Source organism: Lingula anatina, chromosome 2 (genome assembly GCF_051362555.1).
Source record: "Lingula anatina isolate TDL-2025a chromosome 2, LinAna3.0, whole genome shotgun sequence".
Taxonomy (NCBI): Eukaryota; Metazoa; Brachiopoda; class Lingulata; order Lingulida; family Lingulidae; genus Lingula; species Lingula anatina.
This window is the reverse complement of record NC_141768.1, coordinates 8,154,107-8,174,872: the sequence shown is the minus strand read 5'-3', so window position 1 is coordinate 8,174,872 and position 20,766 is coordinate 8,154,107. Positions and strand designations below refer to the sequence as shown.

Below are 20,766 nucleotides of genomic sequence, written 5' to 3'. Positions count from 1 at the left end.
TATTAACTGTATACCTGTCGTTTTTCAGACAAAAAAGAAAATGATTTGCTATGAGTGACGTAATCCAGCATCTTTCTTGACAAACCAAACACTGCATTCAACGCACGAATAATTTAGTTTTGGAAAAAATATTATATTAAATTGAAACTTAAATCATGTTTTTTCATACCTGTTCAAAATTGTGGTAGCAGCACATTATTAAATTACTGTCAAATGAAGAAGGTCTATCAACTTTGACGCTTCGCTTCTCGGTCAGCAATCACGAACCGACTCTCAGTTAATAAGGTCGACTGATCTGTGTAGTGTTCATCTTTCTAAATTAACTTTTCCGTGCATTTTTATAACCACTGCAACGTAAGGCGATATCAAACGGGGAAAAAACAACAACAAATAATCGATTCGTAAAGTTAACAAATAAATAAGGTTGTACGCGCGGCGCGAATAAAGGAAAAAAAGTTAATTTAAGTACATTTCATAACTTTATTGATGTCCTATATTTTGACTTAATATAAGAACTACAGAGGCAAATTTCTGAATCAAGAATGATGACATACGAATTTGAAGGCCCACAACATTGCAATGTAAAGCATTTTGACTAAGTAAACACTTTAAGAATAGCCAATTCTCTCTAAAGATCGAAGTTCTATGTCAGATAATAATATTCTGACTGGACAAATATACATACACCACATAAATTGCCACTGACAGTTTCTTTGGACAAAACAGAAAAATTGTTGTTTTGAGAGACAAAGTAGTTGTCTAACCATGATGTCCTGCTTCTTTGGTGTCCAGTTTCTAATTTGCTCAGTAAATCCAAGTAATAATTGTGAATAACTTTCAGCACATTGATCATAATTGCAAAATGACATAATAAAATTTACGCTTTGTCCGTATCTGATCAACAATACTGACTGTGAAAAAAATAATGAAATAAAAATACATAAATCCTGGTTATAACCGAGAATCTCAAATCAAACAAATTATGATATCCTAATGCAGCCAACTCGTACGTAATCACCATTGCTGCCATGTGTTAAGTATGATTAAATGACTTATCAACCAACCACAGATAAAATTCTCATTTCTTTACTTTTCAACAATTGAAAAATTTGGCAAGAATGCAAAAATTATTTTATTTCGACTCTAGGTTGTGTACAAAGCTTGCATTGCTCAGAACGCCCATTCATTTTCTTTGTTAACCAACATAGTACAAAACAGCAAAATTTACTTTGTCTTTCCATAATATGAAGCTACACTTATCAATATACATTTGTGTTTCCTAAGAAAATTGCCAAATTTGAGAACAAATCAGTTTGTAAGAGATTACAAACTTCTTAAATGTTTTATGAGAACCAGTCTATTAAAAGAGGACAACTGCCTCCTTTGTGTAAAAAGAAACAAACTGTAAAATGCAGTTCAGTCTCTGAAATTTTCTAAAATTTGAATATTTATTCTAAAATGGGGCTAGAACAAAAAGGTCTAACTCACCAATTAATAATTAACTATGTATGCATATCATAATAAGCTCTGTATGCTACTTAACTAAGCAGAATATGCTCTCAACTCTGAAACCAAACGAACATCATTTATAGCACAAAAAATATACAACCTTATCACATGGTCTAGACTTTGCTGCTATTTGTCTCCAGAGTAGAAAAAAACACGGATGTCTGCTGTAATTCCCTCAAGCAAATGATGTAAATATCTCAGAAACATGAATTTTTTGTCACAATCACTGCTGGATCATGATCAAATGTTTTACATCCGCTGGTTGAAAAAACAACATTGTATTATTTCTCAATAGTAGCCTCTTCTGTTATCTCTCCAGCCTTGTTGCCTATTGTGACCTCCCCTGTGTCCACCATAAAAGTCTCTATTTCTGTCATAGTTGCCATGGTGACCCTGTTGATAGCCACCTCGATTTCCATAATGACCTCCACGGTAGCCACCTCCTCTGTTTTGCTGATGGTATTGGCCCTGGTAACCTCCCTGGTTATTATGGTAACCATAGTTCCTGTTGCCATGACGATAGTCTCTGTTGTCATGAAAATGATCCCTGTCCCTGTATCGATCTTTATAGTAGTGTGGCTCAGGTCCTCTCCCAGGAGATTTGCTGGAACTGCAGGAACAACAATTCTACATCAGCCAATACTGAAAGCAAAACCTGAGGGAATACCCTACTGAAGATTAAAATAACATTTTTTGTCTATATTTTTGTGTGTCTAAACTGTCTTTGTGTATGAAAGTCTAATGAGTAAGTAACATTCACAGTGCTGTGAAGTTGTTATTGTCTTACCCTCTATCTCCACTGCCCCTATCCCCACTATTCCCTCTGTATCTGTCACCACTTTGTAAGGAACCCTTCCTTCTCTCTGGGGAGATTAGCTCTTCCTCCCGTTTGCAGTAGTTATCTTTATTTGTGTACTGTAATTGCATGGTATTAAGATAAAAAGAAACAAATTAAAATTTCAGAATTTTAAAATATCCAAATACAACCCAAAAAGTGAAAGTGTATTATAGGAAAAAATGAATCTTGTACATTTTTAACATTCACTAGAATTAACATGAAAGTTGAAAAGGTTTTAGATTTGGCATTTAAGTTTTTTGACTTAAAATCTGACCTCTTGATCATTCTCCTCCTGTCCAGGAGCAGACTGGTCTTTCTTTGGACTCTGTTCATCTTCCTTTTTGTAAAGGTCTTTGGTTGTTTCTTGGTCCGGGACATCTGTTCTAGTGGCACTAGAGCCTAATGAAGTGCCACTGTTGTCTGTGGAACCTGATGGATCTTCTTTGGCTTCCATGGAAATTTGATTTGATTTGTCTGCATTTTTATTATCATTTTGGTCTGATGCATCATCTTTTGCATCCAATTTTACAGAAACTGTTCCCTTGTCTTTATTCATTCCATCACCTGTATCTTCAGAGCCTGTAATTTTACTTGTGTCTTGTTCCTCAACAGTAGTACCTTCACAAGATGTTTGAGAAGTTCCAGCATCTACTTCATCAAAACTCTGTTGTTGGGATTCAGGAATACTCCCAGAAGTTCCAGTGTCAACTTCATCAAAACTTTCCTGTTGTGATTCAGGAAAGTTCCCATCTTTTTCTGCAACAGTGGCAGCACTTTCAGCCTCTGATCTCTCTTCAGATTCTGCTGTCAGATCTCCTGTCAGCTTGTCTTGGTCAGCAGTGCCACCTATGGCATTATTCTCATACGTCTGCAGTGATTCTTTGTCAACTGAGTTACTTTCAGGGGCCATTTCAACATCTACAGGGGACATGTCGATATCCTCCAATGCCTTAGTATTTTCTGTCTGGGTGTCTGGTGCATTGTCAAGGTCTGGATTTGACCTCATTTCAGCATCTTCATTCTCTTCCAACTCTGAAATTAGACAACATGAAAAGTTCTGTGTAACTCTCTTAATAGCTCTACTGGCAACTTGATGTTACTGCAAGGAAAGTGCATTACTTGATAAATACTTGCCTTCACTTAGATAAAACAGAAACCCCCGAAACATATGCTTTCAGGAATAATCTATAGGATAGAAACACTTTGAGGGGTGGGGTAATTTCATTCAATGACAACACAAGTGGAAACACACACACAAAGTGGATGCAAGACCATACCTAGCTTTATGTTGCAATTACAATCTGAAATATGATTAAAAACCTTCTGCAAGTTATAAAGTTTATAGAAAACTTGATGTAGAAGTTTCAGCTACAGAGTTAGAAGACAGAGTGTGTGAAATAAGCTTCCCATTAAATGCACATTTGAAGACCAAGTAATCTTTCCATGAAGGCAAATTTTTCTGTGAATGAAGCCACTTATGTGTGCTTCAAAATAAATAAATCTGTTCATAGTGTATGTTCCATCTAGTAAATGAACAATAATGAGCACTATCGTTTACATATTCAAAGCGCTCAGGGAAAGTCAATCTTTTCGTTTTTCATATCGGTTTTAACAAAGAAAGCAATAAAATCAAAGGTCAATTCTGTTTTGTCATTGGTTCACATACAGTTCCAGAATCTTACCTTGTGGTTGGGATGCATCATCCACCTCCATATCTTCCTCAGTATTTAATAGTCCAGGTTCTCCATCTATGACATCAAGATCATCAGCTGTCTTCTCAGAGTGGGGCTTACTTTTATTTTCTCCATGGATTTCTTCAGATTTTTTATTTTTATCTGCATTGTTTTCTTCAGCATAAGATTCAGCTTTTATTTCCACTGTACATTCTCTACTTTCATCTTCTATGTCAATTTTTTTAATTTCATTTTCTTCTGCCTTGCTTTCACTGTCATTAGTATTGTTTTCTTCCATGTCTGGTTCCACTTGCTCTCTAGTGCTACTGCCTTCTAAATCATTCTCATCTTTCTGAGAAACCTTTACACCCTCATCATTTTCTTTGGCAGCCGTAGTATCTTTTGTTTCTTTTTTCAAGGAATCCTGTTACATAAAATGAATGAAGATGAATTTAAAATGAATTCTAAAAAACTTGAAGCAGCAGAGAAACTAAATTGACTGAGCCAAGACAAGCTGACAATATGACAATTTATGCAAACACAATTTAAGACTGTTACTCTAAATAGGTGTTACTCTTTAGAATCTAATTTTCATATCATTTAGTAAATAATAATTTGAAAATAATACACATATTCTGAGGTCAATACCTTGCTGTCATCTTCATTTTCACCAAGAAAAATAGAAGATCTGGTGGGCGTGTTTCTATCAGAAATTTTCACAGTCTCCCATTTTTTCTTGCCTGTTAGTTCAGGAGGAATTTCCTCAGAGTCTGTGGACTTTGCAACTGGGGCAGCAACATCTGGACTGGTATCTGGATATACAGTTAATGTATGTAAATATACTGAGATATGAAGAACATCTATAAAAATTTATCCAAAACCATCACTTTTATGCAAATTTATGTGTAAAATAATTTGACATATTCAAAGAAATACACAAACAAAACCAACAAAATTTAAATATCAGAAATTTATAAGCTAAACCTGAGAATGTATCCATCTCTTAAATTCTAATTCTGCTAAATCTCATTTTGTTATTAATTCAAGCAGAGAAAAGCAAGAAATGCAAAATAGGCCGAGCTTTCTAAGGAATAATTGGGCTATCAGGCATCTCCCACAACCAAGCAGGTAACAAAGCAGGTAACAAGACACTGATGAATGAGATACATCTGCTAATTTGCTGTTAACAACAACCATCATTATCTCAGAGATCTAAGAAAAAACAAATTTAAGGTGCTTCCCACTCTCCTAAGAATCCACAGTGAAGAATCAATAATGATGTATGACAAACTGAAACATTTTTTGCTGAGTTTTTACACATTGATTCAAACGATTGATTCAAGGGTAAATCACAAAACCAAAAAAGGACCAACAGAATCATGCTATTGGACTGAAAAAGTACATTTTCACTTAACATGATCCAAACTAATTTCTCTGTCATACACACAATTAAGGGAACTTAAATAAATGCTAATACCTGTACAAAGGAAGTTTACAATCAAAGCAACACTACAATGAAATGCATAAAAGCTTAGTGCTAGCTGGTAAATACATAAGCAAAGACGTACTAGCATCTAGCAGGAATAAGATACAGCATGTGCTTGTACTAACAAGATGTATGTCTAATCCAGGCAGTCACATGAATCTCAACACAAAGACAACCACAAAAGAATACTGAGAAATTAAGGCAGAGGAATTTTAAAAGATATGTGAAATGTGTTGATGAACAGCTAATGTACCCACACCCACACATCAAGCCCTTAATATGGAACTGATATATGCAGGGGTAGTACCTTTACACTGGAAGATATTAGAGTCAACATTCTCCAAAAGACTGCTCATAAACTCCTCTGCAGCTGCTTGAGCAGGGAACACATGATCTAATATATCCTCCATTATTTCAGAACAAATATCTTCTGTAGAGGGAACTGCCTTATTGTCAGTCACCAACTGAATTTCTTCTTTGTTGTATGAAATAAATAGGAGTTAGTCATAAGTGAGGTGTAAGGTATATCTGAATGTAAGAATGTTTGCTTTGGAAAAGAAATTCCATCCTTTCAACACTGCTAATAAAATAGGCATTTTTGTGGAAAAAATCCTCTAATAAAAGCTGATGAAGGTCTGTGGATTTACTTGACTCAATAAATTTCATTGGAGGGGGGGGGGGGAATAAAACTGCCTTCATTACACAAACTAGCAGGTGACTAAATATATTTTCTATCTTTAACACAAGCACATACTGTGTTTCTTCTAATAAGTGTATTTCTTCTCACAGTGTGTGTGTGTGTGCGTGTGTGTGTGTGTGTGTGTCATGCACACCCGTTGTATACAGTGGACTATTCTCTGCTGCATTTTTCAAAAAGAACATTAAAACCTTTGTTGCAAACAAGTGACACTAACAACATCAACCAATCCTTCCAATGACTGCAAGGCAGAGCCCCATATTTATGATATAACATTTATAAGCTTAAAAGCCATGTATCAAAGCAATGCTGGTACACACCTTGTATCTGCTTGCTGACTTTCTGCTGACATGGCTGTTTCTTAACCAGTCCTAAGGCATCGAATATCGATGCAGGCTCAGGTTTTCTCTTAGTTTTAGCCACATCTACCAGCTCCTCCTCTTCATCTTCATGGGGCTCATAATCTAATGAAACACACAAATGCTGTATAAAGTGCACATTCTACACTTTTAATTCAATAAAGATTAGTTTTAAGAACAAATCACACAACACAACACATATCCATGAAATAAATCACCCACTGACAATGGGTAATCTAATTTTTTACAATATTCAATTCATCACTAGTGTTATGTATTATGTAAAAGAACATAACGACAGAAATATGACAAACATAAAAATTAAATAATTTTTTTTAAATTTGCCAGTATGATCCCTAACCAGTGCTTTTCACTAATCTTTTCCACATTGCTTTGCAGAGAGTTGATGCTGCGCTGTGGCTCACTTACCTGACTCCTCATCTACATCATTCAATTCGAGGAACTTGGTCTCTGGTTTCTGTACATAACTAGTCCTCTTGCTGCAGAAGACTAGATGATTTGCTGCAACAGACAGTAAAAGGTGTAAATATCTAAATCCTTTTATTCAAGTCTATAATACCAATAAAATAAATAAATCACAAATAACAAAAATAAATCACTTGTAATGTAAAAAAATACATTTGGATTTGCAACTATTTAAACCTAGTCTCAATCATATGTAATACTTAACTGAAGTAGATTGTATTGTGTCAAACTAAAAATATTCACAGAATGCACTGAATCATGTATACCAAGGGTACCATTACTTATAAATATGCAGGTTTTCACATTAAATCCACACTCTCCTCTTAGACTTCAATAAAAACTTGCAAAAAGAACTAATATCCCATGAAACCCCCCATTCAGTTATCTGTTCGCTATTATTTCCCCATGTCTAGATGCACAAAAGCACAAGCTTACTCACCAATTGAATTTCCATATGTACTGGAGTATCCACACTGACAGTAAAGCCTCCGTCCCATCTTCCTCTCCACGCTAATGCTGATGTACAGGGCAGGGTTGGTAGCACCAGAATGGAACGCCTTCATGTGACTAGCATACGACTGACTGCAGCAGGTGGCAAAACGGCACATAGAGCACTCAACATACTTCCTGAAATAAACATTCATACATACCTTCATCACAAACTTCAGTTTCCATAACGATTTCCATGCTAAATAAGCGCATTTCAGCTTGGGATTATTTGCTAGGTTGCTTTTATGTGTTCAAAAAAGAAACCAGTACAAAGAAATACTGTTTATATGCTTCTCTGCCTTGTCACTCATTCCTAATAATTACAATTCAAATTTGGCCTAATTTAACAAAGACAAAATGCTTGTAATTTTGGACTAATCAACTTACTTGTAATGGTCAGGTCTATTCATGTAATCCCGACACTCATAGCATCTCATGTATTCCTGAATGTCGCGGAAACGGATGGAGCGGAACTCTCTGGACTTGGCGACAGCAGGCGCATTAAGTGACTTTGGTGTTCGTTCCCCCTTGGCCCCTGAGGCTGGGTTGGGCACCTGGATCATCACTTGGTTACGACTGGATGCAGACTGTGATGATTTACCACTCATGGTGCCTGAAACACAAACAAACAGTTTATAATCATAGAGGATACTTTTCATTTCCTAGAGTGAAAAAGAACTGATGGGTACTTTTCATTTCCTAGAGTGGAAAAGAACTGACGGGTAACAGATATCTTTGAGATAGGCAAGGATGAAAATCTAATTTAAAATACTGACAGCATATCTTAAATAATAAAATAATAATAATAATAATAAAAATGAATGAATGAAAAAGAATGCCTTTACCAAGGATATTTTTGTGATTGGGCAAATGATCTCTCATCTTGTGTGCCTTGGCATCCATCTTGTTCAAGAAAGTGAGCTTGCAGGACATGCATTTTTTCACAGTGTTTCTCAGCTGATGCTTCTGTAAGTGCTGGTAGAAGTTCTGTGTCAGGCCCCAGCCATTCTGCTTGGACATGCTGATTTTAAACACCTTCAGGCAGTAGAGGCACATCACACTAGCAGAACTGTCATGGCGCTTAAATGGGAAAAACGAAACATGTGAAACAATTCCAAAGCACCAACAAACAAATGATTTTATACATTTATAGTTTAAGTTTTGCATCAGATAGTTCTGTGGTATTAACGTGACATTTTAACATAAATTAAAATTAAATGCTTGGAGAACAAATACAACCAAAGCTTTATATCTTTGCTAAAAGCAAAGACACCGATTCATGAAACATGACATTACTTTTCTAAAGCATCAAATAAATATGAACATGGTACACAAACATAAATCATCATATGTAAAATTGTAACATTATTAAAAGCAAACTCTACATACCTTTTTAAAATGATCAACAACATCATTGAAAATGGAGGAACGGAAATTGCACAACTGGCAAATATATGGCATTTCACATGCGACGTGATGTGAGCGCATATGGTTTGTCAGCGCACCTTGACTGTCATGGTCCTTCTCACAAATCCTGCACACTAGAACACTTGTGTTGCTCTGATGAACCTGAAAATTATTTTGTCACATAACAAGGAACAGATAATCTTATTCACAATACTAATATGTAACAGGCTAAAACAAGAATCTGTACTGAATTTTGGCCATCCATGAATTCTGTAAATTTGAGTCATTCTAACACATGAACAAAAAAAAAAAAAAAAATTCACCATCTGAATCTATTCTCTATTTTTTATCATTATTTGAAATAATCTCAAATATTTCTGTCCTTTTAATGACATAAATAAATCTGAAAATTCTATAAACCACCTTTCTTACATTAAAAAAACAATTATTATAAGTGAATTCTACACAGGAATAAATTTACTTAAATAGCGTTCATGACACTTAAACTATTCATACTTTTTCAATGTGACACTGGAGGTCAAAGGGTGTGTCAAACTGTTTGTAGCAATGTTTGCATTGTGTCAGGTCTGCCAGGTCCAAGTTTTGTTGCTTCTCAGAGTCTATGTGACCCTTAAGGTGAATCATCATCTTCACGTTGTTGTACAACATTTTATGACAGTACCAACACTGAAACAATAATTACGATACACATATTTTATCCATAAACCAGTATATAAAATGGTAATCCTGTTGTTCAAAAGTTCTAAACATTTTTATGTATTTTTCATTGTGAAAATATGAGACATCATACAAATAATAAGGAAACTGATAAATGCATCCACATATTACATAATAAAAGATCCAAACTAATATTTACCCTATTCGTCTAAAATTTTTACCTGTAGTCCAGCCAAGAAAGTTTAAAGGTTGTAGAATTAATTTTCTTCTTCTCAATCTTGCAACAATTTTCAAACTGAGGCCTGCTGCAAGTTCTACCAGGTCAAATTCTGAACTATCAAGGAACAAAAATATACCTTAAACCTGAATTCTCCTTTCTCCTCTCTGTATGATGGATCTCCCTCCTTTTTACTATAATAATACTCATCTAATGGCACCCAGTTACCTGAAAGTGAAATGACCAAAATTGTTTCAAGGTATGAAGAGTACATTTTTGGTGTTTTCAAAGTGCTATTAATAACAAATTGCTCTATTTCTGATCACCCCACAACACAGATATTTCTGTGAGAAATTGTCTTTTTTATTTTTTAAATGTACTTTTTCTTAATACAACTAATAATGCATGACACTGTTTTCGGCTATTTTATATAGTATATTGAGTATACCTTTAGAGTCCTTTTCACGTGGTCTTCCTCTTGAAACTAGTTCCTTCTTGTCATCATAGCCGGCGGGATGTTTGATCCCCAACCCAAATGTTCCTGCAACTATCTGCTGGGATGACACAACTGAAAAGGGAAAGTTTTTATTTTGTTTTGAATGTTCTAACAGATAAACATTGAGGATAACACTTCATCTAGCAATTGGAGTTATAGGACAATAATGCATCAATATTTTACAAAAAAAGTATGTTTAAAAACACCTTTCAAATGCCATAAAAAGATTCACTATGATATCATATATGAAATAAAGCGACTTATCAGTTTTAGCAATTAACAAGGCAAATATTTTTTCTAAAAAAAATTCCTTTCATCATCCTTCACTTGGTTACAACACAGTGATAGATTTGGCCATACAGGTTAACAATTTTCTATGTAGAAAAAAATTACTTAATTTACATCTATTATATTAGGTCCCAGAACTTAGGCAAACACCCATCTAAAGTGTCACTGGCCATGGGGTAGTAACAAAGTTTAGATTTGATACATTTGATACAACACCAGTCCACTTTTAGACCCCGACTTCCTGAAGGGCTAGAAGCCTAAATAGTTTTTTTGGCACAAACTACAAGTATGCCCTAAAACAAACAATTTACCTGGTGGTGACTGCAGTCGATTCAGTACTTCACTTGTCCTTGGAGATGCCTTGGTTTGTGAGGGTGGGGTGCTCTGTATTTGTGACACCTGAATCAAAATTTAAAAAGAAAAAAGACATGGAAATACAATCTAAGGTAAGAAAAAAATAAACTACTAAAGCAAGTAACATTATCAAATCATTAGAAATGCTAATATTGCTTGTTTTCATAAATCAAGAAAGAGGTTTTATAATCAACACAATGTTTGTTAAAAAGGCAGTAAGGACTTCTCCACACATACTCAAGTATACAGTGGTCATTATTTATGTAAAAGCAAGGGTTAACATATTAACATTGGCTAGACAACAATTCCCCCCTCACTTAAAATATTCTCAAATTGTTGGAGTCTTAGTACAAACTTTGGCTTTAGTTTGGAACAGTCATTGACCTCCTCAGATATTCTGGACTTCTCCAATTGTGTTGACCTTTTGCCTCACTAATGACAATGACGAGATACAAAACAAAGCACAATCCGTGTGCAATGCTGCTGTGACAGGTTATGAGAGATCATCACAGGGGAGGTTAAATATTGCTAGCATTTACTTTTTTGATGAAGGAAGTCATCTTACAAGTTTGGAAAAGGTTAATGCACTGTGTTTCTAAGTAAAACAGTGTAATGTTGGGTAAAATGCCCCTTTCATGCTGGTAGGTGTGCTAATTTCATTATTATACATGACACAATTGTAGGATTCATCTGTTTAAACATTGTAACATTATATCCTTTTTGTTTGTAATAATTTTGCACACAATTCTTTTGTCTTCCACAGCGAAAACATGACCTGAAAAGTTATTTCATACAATATTAAAGTGATAACAAATTTATTTTTGCCCAAAATGGATTTTCTGGAGTTTAGGACAATATTCCAATAATGACCAATGGTTAATAATTCCGTTTTGACATTTTTTACTAAAAAGTTTAATAGGTAGCTATGCATGTAGGTCGCATGGTCCAATGGCAAGCACAGATACCCGAATAAATGTGATAACCACTGTTTTGATGGTAAAATAAAATTCATTATATTTCTATAAGCTGTTTACAATGTACTTATTGTGAAATATGGATCTCGTATCTAGGATAGAAGAAAAAATATAAAGAATTATGAAAGGTTGTTATCCCTCAAGGCTTAAATCAACAATGTATCATTTGGATCATATCAAACTAGGAACTTCATTGTACCAAGAATCTCAAATAACTATATAATGATAATTGATAAAAATTCATAAAGTAAAATATTGGTTAAGTAAGTTCACTTAAAATCTTGAAACTCTAGTTAATGTGAGAATTGAAAATGGTGAAGGCATATTAAATAATAAAAATAATTTTTTATTACTTTTACTTTTGTGTTGTTAACAGTCAAGATTAGAAGCTGCTGCACCTTCAGAATTTTGATCAGATTGATCATTCATGATAATTTTCATCTGTGGGAAACTAATTTCTAATGTACTCATGGGCTGTATGATTGAAAAAGAAAGTTTATTACACAAATTGCTTTGGGAAATTAAATGGGGCCAACATGATTGATGATCAGTTTTAGTGCATGTACAGCCTGGTTGTTCTGCACCTATTACTCTTGATAAGTAAAAATTATTATGTATTAAGTATCATCAAATCATACACATTAAAAACTTTAACAACATGAATTATTTCAGAAAGCAAGTTTGCTGCTTTCTTCCCCATTGAATTATACAATATTTCATGGTCATACATATTTTTGGGAAAACAATGATTGGAGCTAGAAAAAGTGTGAACAATGAGCAAATTGCCAAAGATCCCATTGAATGAACCAGCCAAGTTTAATGGGATAGACAAGACAAAATTGTGGTAATCAATGGTTTTATTTACAGCCCTTTCAACTTGAAACCTCAGACAGGCTACCTCCTGGAATTGCAGTGCCTCCTTTTTGGTACGGGGTTTCCTAGGTGGTATAGAGTGTGTAATGTCCTTCCAGCAATCAAAGATAGTTGGCACTGACCCAGGCAGTAGGTAGCGCCTTCCACAATATACTACATACTCAAAGTCCTCTTCTTTAAAGTGCAAGGAGCAAACCTTGGTGTAGGCTTTGATCTAAACAATATTGAAAATGGCATGTTTTATAACCAATTTCTGTTAAAATCTAGGAAAAGTACAATGGTTCATGTTACCATCCAATACTTTTTTAATCAAGCAAAAGCATAATCTATGTCTTTTCTTGTCATATTTAATCAAACTCTCTTTATAACTACAGTATGATTATCTAAATCCAATAAATTTCCTTGTAGCAGCGGTTGTATTAAGTATTAGGTTATTAAAGAAAATGTGATTTTAATAAAGAGACGCACACTGTTACAACACAGGGTTAATGGACCACACCTGGAATGATTCTCCCTCCTCTCTTTTAATATTGGCTAACCACTGTTTGCGAAGTGCTTTGTCCTTTGGAAATTTGTGATATGTAATCTTTCTACCATCCTCTGTTGGACCAAAACCAATGCTCTTGCAATACACTACACAGCAGCACTGGCGAGTCTTAAACAAAAATGCTTCTTAAGATTAATACAGGACCAATGTCAATAGATAACAGTGAATTTTTAGTGGGTGTACATGACTGATGTAAAGTAAAACAAATTTTGATTCTCTAATTTCAGTACCTTCACTCAACTTGGCAAAACAGAGGATACACATAAAATACCACGATGCAGATTTTGATTTTAAAAACTGATGTGTTAAATGAGCCAAATGGCTTGAAATGACAAACCGTCACTGTCTTATTTGGTCTCTGATGACAGGCTATGAGATCAAGAAATGCACAACAACAGAATAATTGTAAGAATGTCCAAGGCACACGTACATGTCTGTGTGTGCGCCCACATGCATGCGTGTGTATGAGCATACATATGTGTCACATATAAAGTCACACAAAAATGAACAACATATATTCATTTAACTGTGAAGTTCTTGATTTTATACATGAATCAAGAACAAAGCACACCCGAAGGCATGTATTAAATGACACTTGCGGCTATATAGCCTCAGTTTGTGAACTTTTAGATGTAATAGTACTGCACATTTACTAAATAATGAGCAATGACAAAGTCTGATAATGCTGCACAACAATTCCAATTTTTCACAGTGGTTGACTGTTCTTCTTACTAAAATATGAGCACATTATGAACTTTAGTAACCTCCTAAAGCAAAACTGTATTTTCACCCATATAACATACAGTCAAAGTGCCTTCAACTTTTCAGAATGCATAAATTGTTACAAAAAAAAAAAGTAAGTGCTTACCATATTTTACCTTGTGTTTCTATTTTCTCATCACGTCACAGCAGAAATAAACGCTTTTCTTTCTATCCCAGGTTGACATCAATGTTGAGGGTCAAGGTCAACAGAATCAGAGAAGTCCAGAATGTCCAAGAGGTCTATTAGAGGGCTCCTTATGTTTATAGACAGGATTTCAATCACCATAATGCTAATGCCACTGCATTTTTCAGAGCACTCAGGCAGAGCAAAGCACATTTCTCAGAGCTTTTATTAGGAGACTGATAGGCTCAATGGCCCAAGGGTTTATATATAAACTTAAGACAGAAAATGGTGGTCACCAAATCACCACATTGGAATTGATGTAAAAACTCACATCTGGTTACCACCTACAGCTATCTAATAACCTAATGGACACATATCAAAGTCAAGAATAAACTCAAGCCATGACGATGATCTGAATATATCACCAGCTTACCTTAGTATATATTGGTTGCCCAGCTCCGTGTGAACCTCCACTAGCCTGACTGTACACCAGCTGAATTGTTTGCCCTGGCGCCACACCCAGCTGACTTAGGTTGGCGCCGGATATAATATACGTCCCTGGCTGAGATGCATTTACAGGGCTCCCTCTTATTATCATGGGCTGGACAGTTTTGGCAGTATTAAGAATTGACTTCAAATTTGACTGTGCTAATTGTAGGGGCTGCTGCCCTGGAGTTGCCGGGGACTTTGTTGTTTGCTTTGCTGCATTTTGCTTGGCTGATGTTTGGCTAGAGGATCTGGTTCTCAGGTTTCTTGGAGGGGTATCATCCAACACAATGATATCTGGGTCACTGGGAACATCTTAGTGAAAAATACAGTTTTGAAAAATCAAAATATGATTACTGAATTAAAATTATCAGTGCTTTGATGTCCAATAGATTTAATGTTTGATGGAAATATAAATATAATTCTTCTATACAAATCAAGATCAAATGTTGGATCCTATGTAAGTTCTGAATAGAACAAGCCATATTTAAGATTGATTCCTGCCTCTGAAAAACATGGAAAATAAACTTTTGCTATCTAATACTAAGTAGTTAGCCATCCAGTGGTGTTTAACATAAATTAAGTTTATTAATCTACTGCTGGACTTACAATTTAATCTAATTGACAAAAGCTGGTCTACTGAGAACAAAGGTGGCACTATTCTCAGTCTTGTTATATTTTGTCTTCTGTAATTAACCGAACTGAGGTCTCAAAGCAGGTGACGCAACATCATGAATACAGCTAAACTGTATTAATTTTTCATGTAATTCAGTAGCAACTTTTAACTGTATTGACCTACTTTGTTGATTTGATTTTTTACTTCCCGCTGTTCCATTGAGAGTGGCTGGTGCTGGAAGCTCGGAGACTATGGACTGATTGGCCTGGGCTGCTTTGATTTCTTTCATGGCATTCTGATACTCTTCTTCTGCCTGTCTGCATGCTTTCTTCTGGGCAGGAGTGAGTTCCTCATCTACACACTCCATCAGCAAGTCTATGCCTGAGGCAAGCGCTGCTGCCCGACGCTTTCGATGATTAGACATCTAGATGCATAGAAGAATTTTGATAAGGTGCATATTTAAAATAAATTGTGTACATACCGTTTTATATTCCTGAAATTTAATTGAATTAATGACCATATTGCTCATGAATTGTGACAAATGTTGGGACCATCTGAGGTTTTCATGTCCTGAACATGAATTTTTAATATAAATAAAATCAGTATAATGTAATATTTTCCAAAAAATAAAACATTTCAGGAGTAAGAAAATGTAAAATATATGTAACTTGTGAATTAATGATTTTATAGAGCATTTAACTTTATGAAAATTGCATTATATTGATTATTTTCTGAAAATATTTTGCCTGTACTACTCAAAGAATTAATTAGCAATCTTTAAACAAAGACATGAAGTAGTATACAAGCCATATTTCAAAAACAAGCATAACTTATACATTTTCTTTCATGTCCTACTCATACCTGTTCTATTTAAACCAAATTAAATTAATTTAAAACTTTAATCTCTAACTCTCTCTTTATTCAGAATTTTGAAGGGCCAAAGAGAGAGAGAGAGAGAGAGAGAGAGAGAGAGAGAGAGAGAGAGAGAGAGAGAGAGAGAGAGAGAGAGAGAGAGAGAGAGAGAGAGAGAGAATTGAGATTTTTATAAAAATGCTATAAACATTATTTGTCCTTCTTTATTGCCATTTAGAAATTTTTGTAATTTCCAATTCCTTAGAGGGAAAGGAGCTATTGGTAAAGCTATACCATTTATACTTTTAATAAAATGAATTTTTTCTCTGTGAAAACCTGGGTAATGATAACTAAAACTCTTTTTTATTAATCAGCAAAGCTGACAAATGAACAAACAGATAAAATATTATGGATCATTTGAAAGAACAAAACTTTGGAAATTGGCAAATAGGTGTATGTAAGGCAAGGCAGCAAAACTGTCAAATGTACATACAAAAAGCAGACAATAATGATGCACAAACTAGACTACTGTCAATGATGATGCAATAATACACTATGCTTAACACCAAAGTCAACACCAACTTTTTATTTTGCACAACAGGTAATCATGGAACCTCAAAGTCACATGGAACCTCAAATGTCAAAATGTAAACAAGAGATAACTATACTGAAATGAGTTTTTTTCCACTTTCAAAACTTATTTACAGAATACAAAATAACCAGTTAACTATCCTTTATATATATATATAACTATGAAGTTGTTGAGATGGGAAAAATATCATTAGAACAACTTTAAATGTCTAATTTGCTCCATTCTGAGATTCTGAACAAAGTGAAGGATTGAATCTGACAAACTGCAATGATATGAGTTTATTTCCATTTTAAACACTTTATTACACAATACATGTAACAGATTTACCATCATTTTTATATAATGAACATAATACATTAGTAACAATGTTGTTTAGATGCAGAAAATGTCAAAAGAACACTTTTACATATTAAATTAGTCCAATTATGAGGAGGCATAACTTCATCACAACTAAACCGATCAAGATAATTTAAATTTTACAACATGATCTATAAGACCTATAAATCAGTCTTGCTAGTTTTAAAGCAAAATATGACACAGTTTTCATGTTATCTGTGAAATGGTGGATAAAATATGCTGAAAAAAGGGCATAACTTTTGGAAAAGTTTGCAGACAAAAAGTAAAATGTTTTTCCACTCATCATGTTATCACTGAAAGTGCACAGCGAATAAGTGTGCGTAGATAGTACGATCTCACTCATTCTGACTGGCCCCTTAGACACCATTCCCAAAGATTTTAGATCGATCTATCCCTGTGGGGAGTGTCACTAGATTACTGTCAGCTTAGCCAGCTTAAGCATCTGTCCCGCCTACTAAAAGCTGTAAGGGGGTAATTAACTATGGTGCGCGCTCGGCTGACTGCAATTTAGTGCAAACCCCCAGGGAGTTAGGTCAATCTAAATCTAAATCTCTGGATCGATCTAAATCTCTGGGAATGCACCCTTAGATAGAACTAAAATTTACATTGCAATATTATGTGTAATTTACCCTCCTATAAAAGCTGTGTTGTTATTAATATTATGATTTTTTTATCAAAATCCCCAGATCAGAAATGAAATATGAGAGAGCCTTCTTTAATGAGCCTCCTTTCATTTGGAATCTTCATTTTCATTCTTTTATTATGGAGTATTTTTGTGGATAATGATATATTATTTCTGGTCCCATGGAAGTTGGTCTTTAAATGACTATTTCTGGTTCCATTGGACTTGGTCTATTGCTGTTCATTTCTGGAACCACAGAAATGGACCTAATTAACATTTCTTTATTTTTGGTCCCACTGAAGTGAGCCCATCACCATCTATTTCTGGTCTTACTGAAGAGGGTCTATCACTGAATACAGCTGTATTTTCTTACTGCTAGTCTCCTCTTTACCTTCCACTCAACACTACCTTTTTTTCTTTGTAACATCTGAAAATAAAGCACTTGTTATTAGTATATTAAGTGTTGCAAATTATTTCAAATAAAACATTAATAACCATATTCTAAAAACAAGGCAACAAAGCTGTCATATGTACAGACAACGAGAAAAAAATCCAACCAATCTGGTTTGCCAATTTGAGCTGTATGTCAATCATTCTTATAAGGGTTATCATTTTATTTGTTTAATGGTGGATATAATATGCTGGAAAAAAAACAGCGTAACTTAAAAAAAATTTGCAATCAGGTTGATTTTTGCACTCGACTTGTATTTTATGAATATTCATCAGTTCTGTAAGTTTGAATACAAAAGGTAAAGTGTTTTTCATCTTATTTGTCTAATACTGAAAGTGCACGGCGACTGTGCTGCCGCCATCGCAGATGACGACAGACACAGGTGATGGCTAAATGTACATACACATCTGCGTCTGTATGTAAAAAAAAAAGTTTCACATTTTATTGTTTTATTCATTGATTTTATATAAATAAATAGAGGTAAAAATGTAGTTTGAGATATGCATACATGGTGGTGCTGTGATTAATTTGAGAAATAGAGGCTATTGAAGGATATAGGTTTGAGCTAGAGGGCAATGTGGATGATGTTTTTGTGAATTCCATGAGGAAATTAAAGATTCTAAGGCAGATGACCAATTGAACTGGTGTGAATATGGACAATGTATTACCATGTTCTCCTTATGGAGTCAGTTGCTGTGAAAACACTGTTGTTACTGAAAAGTTATATCACAGGCCTGGAAACTTATAGAAATGCTTGTTTGTAGATTTCTTAGACCTTACAGGAAGGTTGATAATAACCATATATATATATATATATATATATATATATATATATATATATATATATATATATATATATATATCGGTTTGGCAGTTTTCAAAACTGTAGAACTTTCCTTCGCCTTATAGGCAAATAACAAAAAAACACAAATATACATTCAGTTACGTCCAAACAACATATTTTCTTCCATCTCATAGGTAGGCCTTAATGTACATCGATAGAGACATTAATGATGGGTGGTATAATTGTATAACTGATTAAAAAATTACAGAATGGAGAGCAAAATTTTCAATCCAGTTACAACTATAAATCAAGTTTTCATAAATACATCTTATAATTCAAGAACATAATCAACTTACATCTGGTATGAACTGTTTTTGACCTCTTAAGTTTAGTGTTTTCTTTCTCTTGGTGTTCACTTCATGCAGACTTCTTCCTGTCAGGACTTTCATTGGTGGTGCTCTGGCATTAACTGTCATATTTTTATACTCCAAGGTCAAACACACTCGGAACAGCATAATCTCCGAGTTTCCTTGTTGTTTTTCAACCACACAATTGGATTACAGATCATACACAAAAAATTCAGGCTTGCAATGGTTGCGACAGATTCATATTTCATTCTTTTTCAGTACACTTGGGATTTTTAATTCTGAAGAGTTGCTCCAAATCTGATGTTTCGCAGTCTCCATAGGTATGGTAAAATAAGTGAAGGCTTTTCATTTATCATTTTTTATTTTATTATGGCACTTGGATGCCACACTGTGAAACAATTTTGCTACATTTTGTTCTGTCACCTCACTTTTTGGTCAACTGTCCATGTGTTATCATTACAACATGGCAGTCAAAAGGTGCAAATATCTTCATATTACGTAACTAGAAACTAACCAATCACAATTTTTTCATTAATATGCCCTTTCTTCTGGCTATCAAAATTAAGGAAAATTCTCTTGCATTTATAGTACTATACTATATTGTAATTATACAGTATTGTACTGTAAATAAATTTAGTAAATATTTTATTTATTTTGAGTGTATGAAAACTCAAAGCCTTCATATGTGTGCCCACAAGCACTAATCTAAGTTTCTCATTTTTAACCTATTGGAATGGGTTTTTTAGAAGGTAGGTGAAGAATACACCTCCCATCTTTTGTTTATCTGGGTATCTTGTGTAGTTTACACCATACTGGTGTTGTATCAGTTCTTAAAAAAACAGGAACACATCCCGACATGGTAAACTACATTTTTATCCGAGGCATCAGCAATCCAGAAGCTCAATCCTGGACAGTTTGATTACTTGTTTCCAGTTATACCGAGAACATACGGGGACACACCATTTATTGAGTACATAGTGCTTGCAAAGTGGCTCAAATAATCGCAAGTATGGCCGAAAGCATCCGTCATGGCCGACATTTCTGGCAAGACATTTTCTTTTCATCCATTCAGGCAATTGCAGTCAAGAATTATCTTAGATATCGAGTATTATTGTTCCTTTTAACTGAACTTAAAATCATACAATGAAAAAACTTACCTTTATATTTTTAGTGGCAGTTGATTTTATGTTCTTTTTGGTAACGTGACCCACACGGTGCCGCGATTAAGGGTCACGTGACCTGGGATTTAAAGGCCGTACCATTTGTCATGACCTTTAAGACTGCAAAATTGCCATTTTAAGTTTCTAAAAATCAAAGCAACAAATTCTGTTGAATAGGGTATTAAGTATGTTATCTTGCGAAATGTTCTAGAGCTTTTGGT

General features: G+C 34.5%; 1 protein-coding gene across 6 annotated transcripts; it reads right to left on the bottom strand.

The window, feature by feature from the left end:
• Positions 1–466: 466 nt before the first annotated feature.
• Positions 467–20,722, bottom strand: LOC106172366 (uncharacterized). Of its 6 annotated transcripts, none has more exons than XM_013553027.2 (21): positions 20,543–20,722; positions 15,543–15,783; positions 14,691–15,058; positions 13,324–13,479; positions 12,850–13,038; positions 10,935–11,022; positions 10,288–10,407; positions 9,979–10,067; positions 9,461–9,631; positions 8,927–9,106; positions 8,383–8,617; positions 7,925–8,150; positions 7,488–7,675; positions 6,992–7,084; positions 6,524–6,667; positions 5,814–5,981; positions 4,669–4,832; positions 4,030–4,444; positions 2,622–3,379; positions 2,297–2,424; positions 467–2,119 (listed from the first exon to the last, which is right to left on the bottom strand). In XM_013553027.2, exons 2-21 carry the CDS (start codon positions 15,781–15,783, stop codon positions 1,798–1,800), a joined length of 4,443 nt encoding a protein of 1,480 aa, XP_013408481.2. In that variant the 5' UTR covers positions 20,543–20,722; the 3' UTR covers positions 467–1,797. The 6 variants fall into 6 exon arrangements, with proteins under 6 accessions (XP_013408481.2, XP_086863276.1, XP_086863275.1 ...); XM_087007150.1 differs by lacking the exon at positions 20,543–20,722 and adding an exon at positions 19,374–19,787 and having other exon boundaries at positions 5,814–5,978; XM_087007149.1 differs by lacking the exon at positions 20,543–20,722 and adding an exon at positions 19,374–19,786.
• Positions 20,723–20,766: the final 44 nt, after the last annotated feature.